This window comes from Cygnus olor, chromosome 31 (assembly GCF_009769625.2).
Source record: "Cygnus olor isolate bCygOlo1 chromosome 31, bCygOlo1.pri.v2, whole genome shotgun sequence".
Lineage (NCBI taxonomy): Eukaryota > Metazoa > Chordata > Aves > Anseriformes > Anatidae > Cygnus > Cygnus olor.
In genome coordinates, this window is record NC_054088.1 from 578602 (window position 1) to 597490 (window position 18889).

The 18889-nt window shown below is 49.9% G+C and overlaps 1 protein-coding gene and 2 pseudogenes across 1 annotated transcript; 2 read left to right on the forward strand and 1 right to left on the reverse strand.

Moving 5' to 3' along the window:
- The first annotated feature begins 598 nt into the window (after window positions 1-598).
- Window positions 599-1733, forward strand: LOC121062534 (annotated as a pseudogene).
- A 5570-nt stretch (window positions 1734-7303) lies between these two features.
- On the reverse strand, window positions 7304-8260 carry LOC121062540 (olfactory receptor 14I1-like). Its single transcript, XM_040542584.1, has one exon. The coding sequence runs from the start codon at window positions 8258-8260 to the stop codon at window positions 7325-7327; it is 936 nt and encodes a 311-aa protein (XP_040398518.1). The 3' UTR covers window positions 7304-7324.
- Window positions 8261-8694: 434 nt separating this feature from the next.
- On the forward strand, window positions 8695-18464 carry LOC121062535 (annotated as a pseudogene).
- The last annotated feature ends 425 nt before the right edge of the window (window positions 18465-18889 follow it).

An 18889-nucleotide genomic window follows, 5' to 3' on the forward strand; every position in this document is an offset into this window, starting at 1 on the left:
TTGCTCGGGGATAGTCTGGACATCGGTCAGGGTGTACAGCATTGTACATCACTTGTTTTGTACACATTATTATTAGCAGTGCTATTATCATTATTATTATTATTTTCCCTGTCTTAATAAACTGTCTTTATCTCAATTTTCCTGTTTCTCTCCCCCATCCCAGAGAGGGAGGGCGGAGGATGAGCAGATAGCTGTGTGGTGCTTAGATGTCAGCTGGGTTAAACCACAGCGCTGGGGAGGCTGCTCACAGCTCCACAGAACCCCCACGGCATCTCTGGGGGTTCTATTGTTAAGGAAGACCAAGGCAGGGGCTACCTGAAGGGAAGGCACTCTCAGAACCCTGCTTTCACTTTCCTGCCATGAGGGACAGTTATGAGGATGATAAGGTTATCAGGTTTTTAGAAGGGACTGAAGATCCTAGAACCTTACAGTGAAATAGATTTGTATGTTTGTGAGAACCTCCTAATTTCCCTTAACACCTGTACAGATAGCACAGGTTGTCAGCAAAATGGGCACCTGAAATCCGCTCTGGTGCTTTACCAGATACTATGAGGCAGTACTGACTGCTCCTGAGTCCACAAGGATCTACCTGGTCCCTATGGAACTCTTAAGCAGCAAAAACCAGAGCTCCAGGAAGGAGTACATCCTCCTCACAAGTAAGTGACACTGTGTCTTTCTGAGGAGCTTTCTTTGAAATACAAGTTACGCTCAGAGAAGTCTAAATTGTCATTGTCTGTTCCTCCACAGACAGGTCCACATGTGCAGAGGCATCAAATGTCCAACAGGAGCTTCCCCACTGAGGTTCTCCTCCTGCCATTCGCAGACAAGCGTGAGCTGCAGCTCCTGCACTTCGGGCTCTTCCTGGGCATCTACCTGGCTGCCCTCCTGGGCAACGGCCTCATCCTCACAGCCGTAGCCTGCGACCACCGCCTCCACACCCCCATGTACTTCTTCCTTCCTCAACCTCGCCCTCCTCGACCTGGCTACTATCTCCACCACTGTCCCCAAAGCTATGGCCAATTCCCTCTGCGATACACACTAGGCCATTTCCTATGCAGGCTTGTGCTACCCAGGTCTTTTCTTTGTTGTTTTTGTCACAGCAGAGGTTTTTCTCCTCACATCATGGCCTTATGACCGCTACGTTGCCATCTGCAAACCCCTGCACTACGGGACAATAATGGACAGCAGAACTTGTGTCAACATGGCAGCAGCTGCCTGGGGCAGTACTTTTCTCTATGCTGTGCTGCACACTGCCAATACCTTTTCCCTCCCCCTCTGCCAAGGCAATGCCCTGGACCAGTTCTTCTGTGAAATTCCCCAGATCCTCAAGCTCTCCTGCTCAGACGCCTACCTCAGAGAAGTTGGGCTTCTTGTGAGTAGTGCTGTTTTAGCATTTGGGTGTTTTGTTTTCCTTGTGCTGTCTTATGTGCAGATCTTCAGGGCTGTGCTGAGGATCCCCTCTGAGCAGGGCCAGCACAAAGCCTTTTCCATGTGCCTCCCTCACCTGGCCGTGGCTTCCCTGTTCATTAGCAATGGCACATTTGCCTACCTAAAATCCCTCCTAAATGTCCTCCTCATCCCTGAAACTTTTGCTGGCAGTTCTGTACTCGGTGGTGCCTTCCACACTGAACCCCCTCATCTACAGCATGAGGAACCAGGAGCTCAAGGATGCAGTGTGGAAAGTGATAACTGGAGGTTTTTCAGAAGCAATAAACTGCCTGTCTTGTGCATAACACACATAATGTAACTCATTACTGACTCATTTGATACTTCTTTATATGTTTGGTATATATATGTGTGTGATTATTCAAGCTCTCTGTGTATTTAAATTAAAGAAAGGAACCTTCAGTGACTTGCTGCCCTGGGATCCTTCCACAGGATGTTGTGGAGCTGCAGGGTCACTTGGCTGTGCATAGAGGTGGAGGGAAAAATAGTGCTGGCACAGCAGCAGTGTCAGGGCAGGGACAGGCCAGGGGCACTTCTCTAACACAGCTGGCTCCGTACCAGCATCTCCAGCATAAAGTGGATCTGCTCAGGGCATTGCCTGAAGGCTCAGCTTTTCTCCCAGAGTTTCTCTCATGGATATTGCAAAGGAATGGACTTGAAGGAGGCTCCTTGCTTTGCTTGTTTCTCTGTGGATTCCAGGGCATGAGATCAGAGTCCCAGAATCATCTTTTAGGCAGGGAGGGCTGATTGCACTCCTGCCTGTTGGTGCCCAGCATTCATGGAGATGGTGAATTCACCTGCCTGTGCCCACAGCATGCAAGAGGGCTGATGGCAGGCAGGTGTCTCCCTGGAGTGAAGCAGGAGCTGCCAGGAGAGCCACGGGAACTGGGAAGGACCATGTGCTCCTGGGACTCAGCAGTGCATGGAGCCCACACAGTACGAGCGTGTCCAAGGTGGAGCCACCCAGCGATAAATTGCTAAATCTGGGTAGGAACAGGCAAATTAGAGCTCTGCAACTCCAGGGAACACAGCAAACATAGGGGAAACAGTCTGCTGAATAAGTTCACAGAATTGCAGAGTCACAGAATGTTGGGAGATGGAAGGGACCTTGAAAGATCATCTAGCCCAATCCCCCTGCTGAAGGTCACACAGGAATATGTCCTGGTGGGTTTTAAATGTCTTCAGAGAAGGAGACTCCACAACCCCCGTGGGCAGCCTGTGCCAGTGCTCTGTCACCCTTACCGTAAAAAAGTTTCGTCTCATATTTAAGCGGAACCTCCTATGTTCCAGCGTGCACCCATTGCTCCTTATCCTATCATTAGATGTCACTGAGAAGAGCTTGGCTCCGTCTTCCTGACACTCACTCTTTACATATTTATAAATGTTAATAAGGTCACCCCTCAGTCCCCTCTTCTCCATGCTAAAGAGACCCCGCTCGCTCAGCCTCTTTTCATAAGGGTAATGCTCCACTCCCTTAATCATCCTTGTGGCTCTGAGCTGGACTTTCTTGAGCAATATTCCAGATGTGGTCTCACCAGGGCAGATGGAGGGGGGGAAAAAAACCTCTCTTGACCTACTAACCACAAGCCACTGGTGACCAGGGTTTTTCTTGCCCAGATGCAGGACTCTACACTTGCCCTCATTATATTTCATTAAGTTTCCCTTGCCCAACTCTCCAGCCTGTCTAGGTCTCTCTGGATGGCAGCACAACTTCTGGCATGCCAACCGCTCCTCCCACTTTTGTGTCATCACCAAACTTGCTGACAGAACACTCTAATCCCTCATCCAAGTTGTTGATGACTATATTGATTAGTACCTCTGGTGAAATTTCATAGACTGGATTGAGTGAATAACCCCAAAATATCTCCTGATATTGGAAATCAGTTGGACATGATGACGCTTGTGGGTCCCTTCCAGCTTGGGTTATTGCATGAGTCTCTGACTCTGAAGAAGGCCGGCTATCTGTGCGCACCCTCCATGGCCAAAGAACCACTTGTGTGGGAGGCAGTCAGTGGCAGTGCCCCCCACCAGCTGGCTCTGCCTTCCCAGCCTGACCAGCACAGCCCTGCAGAGTGCCCCCACGGCCCCGCGCACCACAGCCCCCTCGCTCTGCAGAGCAGCACCGCCAGCTCGGGGGCTGTGGGCAGCATGGAGAGGGGCTGCAGGAATGGCTGCTCAGGCCAGCCCAGACGTGGTGGCCTGGGGCAAGGCTGTGTGGGACATGAGGTGTCCCGGGAGCAGAGCAGGGCACTGTGTGTGTGTGCAGTGGTGCTGCCTGAGGAGCCCCAGGGCCAGCAGTGTTGTGCTGTGCTCTGCTGGGGAGCGGGACTGTCCTGGTGGGCTGGAGGCTGCATGGGAGTGGGGAATCTCCTGTAGATGGCGGGGCAGGGACACTGCCACTGCCCTCCACTTCTCCATTTGCTGCTTTGGGTCCAGCCCAGCCTGGGCTGTTCTGCTGGGCTCGGCTGGGCTGGGCTGGGAAGAGGACAGCGAGATGTGGAGAGCTGGGGAGGACATGGGCTGTGCTGGCCTCCTGGGAGAGGCTGGGGGGAACCACAGAGATGTCTGGGCTTGGTCATTTTTCACTGGATATGGATATGACCAATGCTAATCAACATGACTTTCACACTAATTTCTTCTCTGCAGAGCTCTCAACATTCTCCTACAACATGTATTCAGTTCTTGATTCAGTTTTCCACATGGAAGTGGCCATTTCCTTCAGGATGCCCTTGAGTTACTAAAGGCTACATGGGGAAATGTGAGTCTGCATATGTGGAAGGCCTTCTGAAGCATGAGCTGGTTGGCAGGCAGAGTACCTGAGGGATTGTGCAGGGCATCCCCTGCACCCACTGCTCCTGGGTGGGCTGGGAAGAGGCCTCCTGAGCACAACAGCTCCTTGTAGCCCTGTGGGTGCTGGCTGTGAGGTCACTTCTGTCCCAGCCCCTGGCTGGCCAACAGCAGGGAGGCAAAGCCTCTGAGGTCATAAAGGCCATCAGGATGCTGCCCCCAACAGGGTGACATGTTACGGGAGGCCAGGGGGAAGATGGGAGAATAATGGTGGGAAATCTGGGGGAGAGAAGAGGGGTTTGGCTAACAGAAAGGAAAGATTTTGAAGAATTAAGAGGGATTCAGGTAAGGCTGCTGCTGCAACACTCACTGGGAAAACATTCATGTTAGACCACTGGTAATATTTCTAACCAGGAACCTTTAAACCTGGTGTTATACTTAATGCTATCCCTCATCCTGGAAGAAATCCATTGCTCTAATCCCCAAATTCAAATCCTAGCTTGAAGTCAAATCCCAGACACATTACCTGTTACCTTTAGTCTTAACCTATTGCTCACACTAATTCCTAGCCCTTATTCCCTAGCATTAAATTGCTAGCCTTTAGCACCACCCCTCCTTCCGTAATAAAAGCACATAATAAAATACTAACCAAAAATCTGGCCCATACCCTAGACACTGACTGTGTACTCAAAGCAGAACACCAAAGCCTCCCACTTAGCCTCTGCCCAATCCCTGAACCTGGACTGAAAGAACTAATCCCTAGACCCTAACCTGAACTCCTAATCCTCAAATGCCTCATTCCTGCTCTATTATCACAAAACTGAAGCAGTTTGGCTGCATGCTTCTGGGCAGAGCTTGAAACATCCTGCAGCAATCACTCGGTCTTGGAGGAGGAAGGTGAGGTGACATGGATCTGGTCAGGTCACAGGACTCAAGGAGGAGATGGGTGGGGATGCTCTGCTGAGGTCAGCTGTGCCTCAGGATCTCCGGAGGCAGCAGGAGGCCCATGGCTGTGCAGGTGGGTCAGGGCACTTCTGCCTGAGGGCCTGATAGGCCCCCTTCAGGCACATGGCTGGTGTACGAGGATGTCGTTTTAGCTGTCATAAGGAACTGAGGAGCCACTCACATGCAGCTAGTGTAAATCTTTATTTCAAAGTCAGTCCTGCACTAGTACCTAACAGAGCTTGCATATAGGTGTCTCCTGTCCATCACAGAAGCTGAAAGGCCATCATTAGGTACATGGCCTTAGAGGATGACAACAACCTTGCTTTTATTGCATTAGCTGCTGGGCTTCAAGGAGGGTGCCAGTTTGGGATGTTCTTATAGGGCGTCAACTGTGTTTGAGAACCTATGATTCCAGTAAGAAGCAATTGGCTTTGATGGGGACTGCGAGGTCACTTCTGCCTCTGGAGCTGATAAGCTAGCAGCAGGAGCATGGCTGGGCAAGGCACTGGGAGGTCCCATCTTTCTGAAGTGTCTGCCAGGTCATCCCTCACCTCCTGGCTGCCAGATGGGCTTTTAGGCTCACATCTCCCAGCATCTCTCACAGGCCAGCAGAAGGCACCTGGCTGGCATGGTGCTTGTGTGATGCCCTGTGGCATAATGACCACAAGAACACCAGGGTTCTTTTAGGATCAGAAACTGCTACTACTTTATTGATGACATAACTTCCTTCTCTCTTACTGAGGGCCTAACTTCATCTCTCATAAGGAGGCCATAACTTCATTCTCCTTGTTGCATCTCCATATTGAGGACAGGCTCCCTTCTTATACTATTTGCCCCACAGCAGTACTTTTCCACTAACTATTCATTGGCCAAACAACTTTGCCCAGCAACCCCAAACACCCAGCAACTTCCATGCCTTAAGGGCTGGAGAACAAGCAACCAGAGACGGCGAGGTGTCTCCTGAATCACCCTTCTTTGTTCCCTCTAGACCCTTTACATTCCTGATGGCCTCATCGTTAAGAGTCCCATGTTATCACCAACCACGGGGCTTGTCGACCCCCATGGCCACATTCCCACACTTGGTCTCTGACAGGTCACAATGCAACAATGAGCCATTATCTCCTGAACTGAAGGAGGAACAGATCCTTGTGGGGAGCAATCCTTGGGCCTATTCTTGGCACTGGTTTGGGAAGGAAAGCCCAGTCTTCAGGCATTGCACTGGGGTAATTCCATTTTATTAAAGAGATGTCATGAAAGAGTCTTCACTGACTCACAGTGTTAGATGCACATTTATACAGCCTCCATATGGGACGGAACAGTTTCATTCATTTATAGCAGGGGGCGGAGGGGAAGGGGAGAAGGGGGGAATGCAAACACTTATGTAGGAATGCAAGGCGCACAAGCACTAATAATGACAACAACAACAACAACAACAGCAACAACAGCAATAATAATAATAATAATAATAATAATAATAAATGTTGGTAAAAGTTAACATGCCAACAGGTGTATAAGTAGTAAAACCAGTATTGCTGCTAACAATGCATACCATAAATGCTCTTTTGATCTAGAGATAGTAGTTAGGATAAATATTAGGGGTATCTGGGAGATTATTGCTAGGTGAATAAATGGTTTGGAAACTAAGGTAAATACCATTGAAATCCAATGTAATCAGTAAAGTATCTAAGTAACTGAAAAAGGGACCAATCAGATTAATAAAGGGGCTGTGATTATAGAAGATGGAATATACATTCATTCAATGAATATGAAGATAACTGATGATTATGAGTATATTATGCAAATGTGTGTTTCTAAGTAGTATAAATGTTTGTTGTGTGTGCAAATCGAACGAATTTAGATTTGGGCAGACATGCCCCTAGATTCCGGCGCCTAATAAAAGCACCTTCATATAATCACTCTGTGGTTATGTGTCTTTACGAATGCTAACAAGAAGAAGAAGAAGAAGAAGAAGAAGAAGAAGAAGAAGAAGAAGAAGAAGAAGAAGAAGAAGAAGAAGAAGAAGAAGAAAGAAGAAAGAAGAAAGAAGAAGAAAGAAGAAGCAGCAGCAGCAGCAGCAGCAGCAGCAGCAAAACACAGTCCTGGAAGGGGATGTACTGGGGTTCATTACTAGAGAGTGAAGGGATCTTTATGAGTACTGAAAAAAAATCCATGTCATCACTTTCCACACTGCATCCTTGAGCACCTGGTTCCTCATGCTGTAGATGAGGGGGTTCAGTGCTGGAGGCACCACCAAGTACAGAACTGCCAGCAAAAGATTCAGGGATGAGGAAGAGATGGAGGAAGGCTTCAGGTAGGCAAATGTGACAGTAATAAGAAACAGGGAGACGACGGCAAGGTGAGGGAGGCATGTGGAAAAAGCTTTGTGCCGTCCCTGCTGTGAGGGGATCCTCAACACAGCCCTGAAGATCTGCACATAAGACAGCACAAGGAAAACAAAACACCCAAATAATAAACAAGCACTAACCACAAGAAGCCCAATTTCCTGGAGGTAGGCATCTGAGCAGGAGAGCTTGAGGATCTGGGGAATTTCACAGAAGAACTGGTCCAGGGCATTGCCTTGGCAGACGGGAAGTGAAAACGTATTGGCAGTGTGCAGCACAGCATAGAGAAAAGCACTGCCCCAGGCAGCTGCTGCCATGTTGACACAAGTTCTGCTGGCCATTATTGTCCCGTAGTGCAGGGGTTTGCAGATGGCAACATAGCGGTCATAGGCCATGATGATGAGAAGACAAAACTCTGCTGTGACAAAGACAACAAAGAAAAAGACCTGGGTAGCACAACCTGCATAGGAAATGGCCCTGGTGTCCCACAGGGAATTGGCCATGGCTTTGGGAACAGTGGTGGAGACTAAGCCCATGTCGATGAGGGCGAGGTTGAGGAGGAAGAAGTACATGGGGGTGTGGAGGTGGTGGTTGCAGGCTACGGCTGTGAGGATGAGGCCGTTGCCCAGGAGGGCAGCCAGGTAGATGGCCAGGAAGAGCCCGAAGTGCAGGAGCTGCAGCTTGGGTGTGTCTGCGAATGGCAGGAGGAGGAACTTTGTGGGGAAGGTGCTGTTGGACATTTGCAGCCTCCGGGCATGGTTGCATGTCCATCGAAGAAAAGACAGAGACATGTTAGAGAGACTTCTCTGAGCAAAAACTAACCCACATTTCACAGAAAACCTCCTCACCAAGACTGCATCCTCATTGCATCTTCATCTGAAGAAGACTTGCTCCTGCCTGGAGCTCTGGGTTTCTCTGCCTAAGAGTGCCTCAGGGACCAGGCAGATCCTCTGTAGGCTCAGCAGGAGTCAGTAGTGCCCTACAGTATACGGTAAAGAAGACCAGGGATGGATCTCAGGCATCCACTGGCCAGAGACATCTCCCCATTTACAAGTGCTGAGAAGGACATCCAACAAGAAACAATGAAGGCGGTGTTGGTGCTGTCTGTAGTCTAAAGGGTGTGAAGTTGTGAGGTTCCTCAAAGACCTCCAAATCTCTTTCAGTGTAATGCTCTATGAGTTTCAGACCCTTCTACAGTCCTGATAACACCATTATCATCCCCCTGACAGCCCTCCAAAACAGGAAGCTGAAAGCAGAGAACTCAAAGAGTGCCTTCCCTTCAGGTACTGCAGGTTTTGGTCTTCCCTCTCAAGAATCTCCCCTGGAGATGCCCTGGCGGTGCTGTGGAGCTCTGAGCAGCCTTCCCCAGGCAGCAGCCCCCTGCCAGCAGCAGGACCCTGCCCTGCCCTGCTCTGCAGGGGGGACTCCTTCCACCCACAATTTCCCCCCGCAGCGCCCTGGGCATCTCCCCGGGCAAGCTGAGAGCTGAGCCTGGCAGGCGGCAGAGCCCCTGCCCCGGCATACAGCCCCTGGGGCACAGCAGGGACCCTGCTCTGCACCACAGCCCTGGCCACCCCTGCCTGCACCCCGGCTGCACAACCTGCAGCCGGCCCCTCTAGCAGGAAACCTCAAGTCCTGTCCCTCTGACAGCTTTGGCAGGTAATTTTGTATCCAGGGAACATCCCTCTCCTCTACACTAGGGAAGCCAGCACAGACCCTGTAATATGTCCTACCGGCCGTGGGAAGTGGCAGCTGTAGGAGAACCCTCTAGGATATTGCATTTCCTGCCCTCACACAGACACTTACCATGTTAGAGGTGTGAAGATTTCTCCCGCAGTGAGCTCTCAGCATCCCCCCTTCTCACTGCCTTTAACGTCTCCCTCCCTTCTCTCAGCTACCCTTGTCCCCTGCAGGCAGTGCCCCCAGCCCTGCTGCACTGTGCAGAGGAGCGGCTCCTGGGCAGAGCTGTCTCTCTGCAGCGCTGCCCGCTTGCCAGGAGCTCCCCTTGGGCCCAGGAACCCGGCCCAGCTCAGCAGCACAGGGAGCTCTTGACAAGTCCCTGGGCTTCCAGGGGAATCGGCTTTGAATCAAACTGATGCAATCACTGTTCTTCCTTCTCTCCACTAGAGAGAGACACCTATTTCCAGTGCTATCTCTTCTCCTAAATCACAATAGGAGTTCCTTATGGGAATCATCTTTTCCTGTCCTTTTATTAGTTAGGACACCCACAGATTGACAGACAGCTGTATTCCATTTCTTCCAAGCACTTGTTAATATTCAGGAGAAGCAATCTTTTTCACAGCAAATGATATCCCTCTGTCTACACAGACTACACAACCAATTGTTGGCCAGAAGGCTCATAGAATCATAGAACTTTTGGGGTTGGAAGGGACCTTAAGGTCTAATTTCAGTCACTGTGAAATGAGCAGATTCACCTCCCACTAGATCAGGTTGCTCAAGGTCCCAACCAACCTGACCTTGGACACTACCACGGATGAGGCATCCACCACTTCTCTGGGCAACCTGTTCCAGGGCCTCGCCACCTACTGCGTGAAGAATTTCTTCTTTAGACCTGATCTAAATCTACTCTCTTCTAGCTTAAAAGCACTGCCCCTTGTCCTATCACTACACTCCCTGATACAGTCTCTCCAGATATTTCTCCTATGTCTCTCCCCCTGTTCTGTCAAGAATGGGGAGGGAGAGAGTGGCTGTGTGGTGCTTGGCTACCTCCTGGGGATAAAGCACAACACAGCCAGGGACACAAACCTGACCAACAAGTGATAACGGAGGCAGTGAGGGAGCCAGTCCTGATCAGTCACACTGACTGGTGAGAGCATGGGAGAGAGAGAAAATGTTTCTTCCAGCAAGGTTATCTGTCCAGGAACCTTGTCATTTGGGAAACCAAGGGAAAGGGGGGAATACTGCTAACAGGGGATGTCCTATGAGGAGAGGCTGAGGACACTTTGGGTTGTCTAGTCTGGAGAAAAGAAGTATGAGGGGCAACCTCATTGCTCTCAGCCACTGTCTTAGGAGGGCAAGTGGAGAGGGAGGTGATGATCTTTTCTCCCTGGTAACAGATCACAGAACATGTGGGAATGGCTCATAGATGCACCAGGGGATATTCCGAGTGGACAGCAGGAAACATTTTCTGTACTGTGAGGGTGGTCAAACACTGGAACAGGCTTCCTTGAGACCTGCTTGTAGTTCCAGGCCTGTCAGTGTTCAAGAAGCATTTGGACATTGCCCTCATTAATATGCTGTAGCTTTATTTTTAGCCCTGAAGAGGTCAGGCAGTTGGACTAGATGATATTGAAGGTCCCTTCCAACCTTCTTCTCTCTCCTCTTCTCTTCTCTCTCTTCTCTTCTCTTCCTCTTCTCTCTTCTTTCTTCTCTTCTCTTCTCTCTTCTTCTCTTCTCTTCTCTTCTCTCTCTTCTCTTCTCTTCTCTTCTCTTCTCTTCTCTTACTCTTCTCTTCTCTCTCTCTCTTTCTCTTTCTTTCTTCTTCTCTTTCTTCTCTTCTCTTCTCTTCTCTTCTCTTCTCTTCTCTTCTCTTCTCTTCTCTTCTCTTCTCCCACACTACACGCATGGGTATGTCCCATTTTTGCGTTGGAAGGCTACACTAATTTCTCATGGAGTCTTGTCTTTTCATGACTAAGCAATCCCAGCTCTCTCAGCTGCCCTTCACAAGACATATTTGTTGTGAATGGAATGCTTTGGTAGGCAGGTAGTAGTCAGTGCTGGATGGTGAAGAACATGAATTTGATCTCCTTGAGTTATCTTTCCTGGCTGTGTCCCATCACAATGTTCTACACACCTCCAACCTTCATGACGTGGGGGGCAGTATGAGAAATAGAAACCCTTAATGTTGTTCAGACACGCTCCATGACTGTTTCTAAACCCTCTCAAAGCCAGTTACCCTCTGCCCTAAAACACCTCTGCCCTGAAGAACCTCTGCGCAACAGCTGTCTTGAAGAGTGTTTGTTTTGTTTTCATCTTTCCTTTAACATGTGACCAAGTCTTGGAAGACAGAAGATGGTACAAAAGTTTTTGTTTGGAAGACAAAATTGAGGCTGAGCTGAGAAATTGTCCTGGTTTCAGGTAGGATAATCTTCCTCCTAGTAGCTGGTAGGGTGCTATGTTTTGGACTAGGATGAGAAGAGTGCTGATAACATGCTGATGTTTTAATTCCTGCAGAGTAGTGCTTTCATTAAGCCAAGGACTTTCCAGCTTCTCGCTCTGTCCTGCTAGCGAGCAGGCTAGGGATGCAGCAGGAGCTGGGAGGGGACAGACCCAGGACAGCTGACCCAGACTGGCCAAAGGGGTATTCCATACCATCTGACGTCATGCTGAACAATATATAGGGGTGGCCAGCCGAGGTGGGGGGGCAGCTGCTCAGGGATGGGATGGGCATCGGTCAGCGGGTGGTGAGCAATTGTATTGTGCATCACTTATTTCGTACACATTATTATTATTATTATTATTATTATTATTATTATTATTATTATTATTATCCTGTCTTAATAAGCTGTCTTTAACTCACAGACTTCACTTTCCCGTTTGTCTCCCCCATTCCAGAGAGGGAGGGGGGAGGATGAGTGAACAGCTGTGTGGTGTTCAGCTGCCGACCGGGTTAAACCACAACAGATGGACATTCTGCTAGTCACCAGGATTGGTCCAAGATGACCAAGAGTGGCTGTGCAAGGACATCAGCCAGCTCCCTCTGCTCTCATGGGTGAATCCCATTGGGTCCCATAGACTTGTGTCATTTGGTCAAATATGCCCTGACTTGATCCACTCCCACCAAGTGTACATCTTCCTTGCACCTGACTTTTCCCCGTCCTCTATGACCTGGGATTCCAAAAGGACAATCTTGACAGTAGGGACTGAGGTGAAGAAGGAATTCATCACCTCAGCCTTTTCCCTGTCCTGTGTCAACAGTTCCAGGACCACATTCAGTAGTGGGTCCACATATTCCTGAGCCTTTCTTTAGCCACCTATATACTTCTAGATGCCCTTCTGTTGTGGTTTAACCCAGCCGGCAGCCAAGCACCACACACCCTCCCCCCTCCCTCTCTGGAATGGGAGAGACAAACTGGAAAGTGAAGCCTGTGGGTTGAGATAAAGACAGTTTATTAAGACAGGATAATAATAATAATAATAATAATAATAATAATAATAATAATAATAATGTGTACGAAACAAGTGATGCACAATGCAATTGCTCACCACCTGCTGGCAGACACCCTGCCAATACCCGAGCAGCCGGCCCCCCCACCCCGGATAGCCACCCCTATATATTGTTTAGCATGACATCAGATGGTATGGAATACCCCTTTGGCCACTTTGGGTCAGCTGTCCTGGGTCCGTCCCCTCCCAGCTCCTGTTGCACCCCTAGCCTGCCCGCTGGCAGGACAGAGCGTGAAGCTGAAAAGTCCTTGGCTTAGTGTAAGCACTGTTCTGCAACAATTAAAACATGTTATCAGCACTCTTCTCATCCTAATCCAAAACACAGTACCCTACGAGCTACTAGGAGGAAAATTAACTCTATCCTAACCGAAACCAGGACACCTTCTTACCCTCTTAGACTTTCTTGGCCAAATTCCTTTAGAGCTGGGTTTTAGATTTCCAACATTCAACCCTACAGACTCAGACAAGACCTCTGTATTCTTCCCAGGTTATTAGAGGCCTTCTGAGGTCTCTATGCTAATTTCTGTGTTGGAGTTTGGCCTGAAGCTCCTGGTTCATCCATGCAGGCCTCTTGTCATTTTTACTTTATTTCGTCTTTCTTGGGATGGACTGCTCTTGACGTTGGAGGAGGTGATCCTCGACTATTAACCAGCTTTCTTGGACTGTTCTTCTCCCCAGAGCCTTATCCCACAGTGTTCTTCCAAGCAGATGTTGAAGAAGCCAAAGACGGCTCTCATGAAGACCAGAGTTGTGAGCTCGCTATTTGTCAGCTATGCTGCCCTCCTGCAGGATCAACTCCACCATGGTCACTGCAGGGAACATTGTTGACTCATCCAGAGTTTACCATGAGCCACAGCCCCCAGATCCCCTTCTGCAGGGTTATGCTCCATCCACTTGTCCCTCAATCTGCATGTACGTCCAGGAATACGCAGTCTGATGTGCAGAATCTGGCATTAGTTCTTGTTACATTTAAAATGGTAGGCAACTGACCAGCATTCAGATCTATCAAGATGTCTCTGTAAGGCCCCTCTACCATCAAGGGAATCGACAGAGCCTCCTAATTTAGTAGATATAGGGCAGTCCGCTCATGTGCCTACGCTCTCAAACTCCTGTTTTTTCTCTCTTCCATCCTTTACTTATCCCTTGGTGTATCTGTCAAGGAACAGACCAACCATTTTCAGAGTGTGCCTCTCAGCAGTACCTTGAGATTCTTGGAGAGCAGCTTCACCACCAGCAACGGCCCTCAGGGGCTGAAGAGATAGGCTGAAAGCAAACCCATTTCTTGCCAGAGCGGCTTGTTCCAGCTCTGTTTCTCATTGTCACTGCAGACAGCAGGCAGAGCTTTGCATGGTCCCACAGCTGAGCTGTGACAGCCCAAAGATGTACCAATGCCCTCAGCCAGGAGCACAGACCAGAACAAGCTGCAGCCTGTGATTTCTGACATCCATGGAGTTACTGCCAAGGCATGGTGGGACAGGACATGCAGTTATGGGATCCTTCACTGAGTGGATAGAGACTTCAGGACAGACAGGCTGGAATGATCCAGAGTTAGATTTCCTCACTGAAGCTGCTGGCATATGGGGAGCTCCTCTATGTGACCTCTGAAATATTCTGTGAGCCCTTGTGGGTGCCAGTCAGAGGAGGGGCCACTAAGGGTGCTATCATGGTGGGAGAGAAAGAACCTGCAGCCAGGGTGAGGAAGTAGACATAGTCATTGTTAAGCACCCCAAAGAAGTCTCTGGATGTATGAGTCTGGGTCTCCCTGAAAGCTTTTTAACATCCCTGCCGTTTTCCAGAAGTGGAACAGAGCTGAGTGCAAACAGTCCAGGTAGTTTCTAGAGTGTCTTGGGATAGCTTCTTGGTCCAGCTGCCAGATGGGCCAACAGAGGTAATACAAACCTGGATCTGATCCCTGCATGCCAGAAAGAGCTGGTCAGGGATGTGATGATCCATGTCAGCCCTGGCTGTCATGACCCTGAAATTGTGGGGTCCCAGATCCCAAGGGGTGTGAGGAAGGAGAATAAAAGACTTTTAGTGGGGATCCCAGGTGAGCAGCACACAAGTGCAGAACAGTGGTTGGACACCTCACGAGTTCTGTGCAGGGCTGAGGAGGCAAGGAGGCCCTGGGGCTGGTGTCCTCTGGTGGTCGTCAGTGGAAGAGATGGCAGCCCTAGATAGCTGAGAGGACAGGGACCTCAGGTCTGTTGGTGGAGGTCCCAGCCACACCAGAACCCTCAGCTATTCCCACTACAAGCTGTCCAATGCTTTTGCATGTCTGTGCTTGTTTCTCTGCAGATAACTCCTATGTCACTTCAGAATAAGTGATAATACACCTTTTAGAAAGTACAGTCCCTAAATTACCCCTTGTCCATTAATTTTCTCCCACTTTTGGGGAGGAGAGAGAGATGTTATAGGGGAGGTTTATATGATTTAGCTAACTGCTATGGGACAGCTCCCAGGTTAGTGACAAGGCACAAAGGAAGGCAACATTTTTAGGCAGTATACACTGACAAAATGCCAATGCCTAAATTCCCAATCTCTGAAGTTCTAATGAATGCTAATTTGGACAACCTCTGGCACCTCAAATGTCAAATGATGTTTGCATTTGAACAACTCACTGCTCTTCTCTATCTCCTGTAATTACCGTGGGAGCTTAGCCTAGAGTATTTTGTACATATCTGAACAGAGGTGAGAGAAATCCAAAATTGTGTGGGTTTGTGGCTGATATGGAAGGTTCTGGGCCCCATTACAAGCCTAGGACATCAAACTCAGATGAGATGCATCAGTTGACTAACCGTGATCACTTCCCTCAGCTTGGAAAAATGTGATCCCTGCCAGTCACAGTCTGTCTGTCCTACGTAACATTGGAAGAGGACAAGGTAATTCTTTGATGAAACTCCTCCCAATAGGAGAAATGACACTTCTGGAAGTAAGTGTCTCTCCCCAGCTGAGAGAGGGAACATCAGGGATTGCTTCAGTCTGTTTCAAAGTCGATTCCCCTGGAGGCCCAGGGACTTGTCAAGAGCTCCCTGTGCTGATGAGCTGGGTTGGGCTCCTGGGCCCAAGGGGAGCTCCTGGCAAGCGGGCAGCGCTGCAGAGAGACAGCTCGGCCCATGAGCAGCTCCTCTGCACAGCGCAGCAGGTCTGGGGGCACTGCCTGCAGGGGACAAGGGCAGCTGAGAGAAGGGAGGGAGATGTTAAAGGCAGTGTGGAGGGGGGCTGCTGAGAGCTCGCTGTGGGAGAAATCTTCCCAGCCCTGAACAGGGTAAGTCTCTTGCTGCAGGGCAGGGCAGCTGTTGTTCCTGGTGCCATCTCCAGATTTGCTGGAAAATTCTGCAGCCTATGGGGTATTTCAGGTGCACTCTCATGGTTTCTCTACTGCAGAGGAGTATGACAAGCTCTAGAGCAGGGATTACCTGCCAAAGCTGTCAGAGGGACAGGACATGAGGGTTCCTTCTCACAGGCCGACTGCAGGCTGTGCAGCCGGGGTGCAGGCAGGGGTGCCCAGGGCTGTGGTGCAGAGCAGGGTCCCTGCTGTGCCCCAGGGGCTGTGTGCCGGGGCAGGGCCTCTGCCGCCTGCCAGGCTCAGCACTCAGCCTGCCTGGGGAGATGCCAGGGTACTGCGGGTTAAGCTGTGGGTGGAAGGAGCACACCTGGCAGGGCAGGACAGGGCAGGGCAGGGTCCTGCTGGTGCCCCGAGGCTGCTGCCTGGGGTAGACTGCTCAGAGCTCCTCAGCACATCCAGAATACCTCAGAGTGGACTCCTCAACTGAGATATCTGAGCAAGGGATACTTGAAGAGAAGCATTTTGTGCTTTGAGATTTCACCTCTTGCTTTGCTGGGTGGCAGTAGGAGATGGGAATTTATTTCTATATTATTATGAAGACACTGAGTCAGCAGTTCTAGTTACCCCTGTTAGGTCAGAGCTGTTCCTTAGCCACTGAACATGGGGAGTTTTCCCTGAAAAGTATCCTGGGACAGGAGGTGTCTGCAGGGCAGAGCTGAGCACACAGCGAGTGGAAAGCGGTCTGTGAGTAATGGCAGGGAGGAGATGTGGGGACAGTGAAGCAGCTGCCAGCAGGGACAGCTCCAGGCAACAGAGACCTGGGCAGGGAGGGAGAGGGAGCTGCTGCCTGAAACACCAAGGGAGGGGGGATTCAGGCACTCCCTGCCAGGCCTGCAGTGCAGGCACCTTCTCTACAGCAGCCCCCTGCTCTCCTCTGACACCGAGCACAGCCTCTGCCCTCAGGGGCTTTAGGGCATGAGCCACCTCCTCCTCAGCTGCACCTCCAGAAGAGGAGAGGAGCCTGTGTCTTGCAAGGTGATACACAACAATGGGGCAAAGAGTCCCTGCCCTGCAGTGCCACTTCTACAGGTGGCATGCAAGCTTGGTAAGGTAAAAGCTTGACTCTATGCCCATCTGCTTTTCTCTCTGTCAGCTGGTTGGAGCATTGTAGTATTCTTTCTTATTTCTCCGCCTGTGTGCGGTTCTCCTACTCTCTTTGTCTAGGGTGCAGGTGGGTGTAAGCTTCTGTTCTGATAGAGTCTGTTGGGGCCCTACCCTGAGGGTGTCTTCTTGGGAACAAAGTGCCCAAACTCCATTTTAAACTGTCAGGCACACTGTCATTCAGTTGGTACCGTTGGAGAACGAGCTGACTTATTCCTCACTCAGCTCAGGGAGCGTTGAGTTCTCTTAGAGAAGGAGGGGGTTTTGCTCAGAGAAGTCTGCCTAACTTGTAATCGTCTTTTCCTCTGGTGACAGGTCCACATGGCCAGAAGCAGCAAATATCCAACAGCACCTTCCCCACAGAGTTCCTCCTCCTGCCGTTCACAGACACACACGAGCTGCAACTCCTGCACTTTGGGCTCTTCCTGGGCATCTACCTGGCTGCCCTCCTGGGCAACAGCCTCATCCTCACAGCCGTAGCCTGCGACCACGGCCTCCACACCCCCCATGTACTTCTTCCTCCTCAACCTCACCCTCCTCGACCTGGGCACTATTACCACCACTGTCCCCAAAGCCATGGCCAATTCCCTGTGGGACACCAGGGCCATTTCCTTCTTTGGTTGTGCTACCCAGGTCTTTATGTTTGCTCTCTTTATCACAGCAGAGGTTTTTCTTCTCACAATCATGGCTTATGACCGCTACGTTGCCATCTGCAAACCCCTGCACTATGGGACACTCATGGACAGCAGAGCTTGTGTTATCATGGCAGCAGCTGCCTGGGGCAGGACTTTTCTCTATGCTGTACTGCACACTGCCAATACCTTTTCTCTCCCCCTCTGCCAAGGCAATACCCTGGACCAGTTCTTCTGTGAAATTCCCCAGATCCTCAAGCTCTCCTGCTCTGATGCCTACCTCAGAGAGGTTGGACTTCTTGTGGTTAGTGTCTGTCTACTATTAGGGTGTTTTGTTTTCGTTCTTTTCTCCTATGTGTAGATCTTCAGGGCTGTGCTGAGGATCCCCTCTGAGCAGGGAAGGCACAAAGCCTTTTCCACATGCCTCCCTCACCTGGCTGTGGTCTCGCTGTTCATCAGCACTGGCACATTTACCTATCTAAAGCCCCCCTCCATGTCCTCCTCCTCCCTGAATCTTTTGCTGGCAGTTCTGTACTCAGTGATACCTCCAGCACTGAACCCCCTCATCTACAGCATGAGGAATCAGGTGCTGAAGGATGCAGTGTGGAAAGTGATGACTTGGTGTTTTTCAAAAGGAATAAACTGCCCATCTTCTTCTGCATATCACTCATAATGTAACTCATTATAGGCCAAGATTTTGGTTTTATTGGTTGTAATTGTCTTGCTGAGTGTGATTTTTTCTTTTTTGTTTGTTTTCTTATTTTGCTTTGCTTTTCTTGTGAAATTGTTGTCCACAAAGAAATGTCTTTGTTCATCCTGTGTGTCTCAGAGACTTGTTGTCAACAGGGAGTCATGCTCTCTCTGTATTTAAGTAAAAACGTGACTCTGCAGTGACTTGCCTGTCTGAGATCCTTCCTCACAGACCTGTGATTGAGCTGCAGAGAGACTTGGCTGTGTGCAGAGACGGAGGGGATGTAGTCCTGGCACAGCAGCACTGCCAGGGAGTCCCAGCAGCTTGAAGCTGCTCTGCCTTTCACCTCACACACTCTCCTTCAGAGCCCTTGTGTTTCTGTGAGGACTGATTGCACTTCTCACGTGTTCAC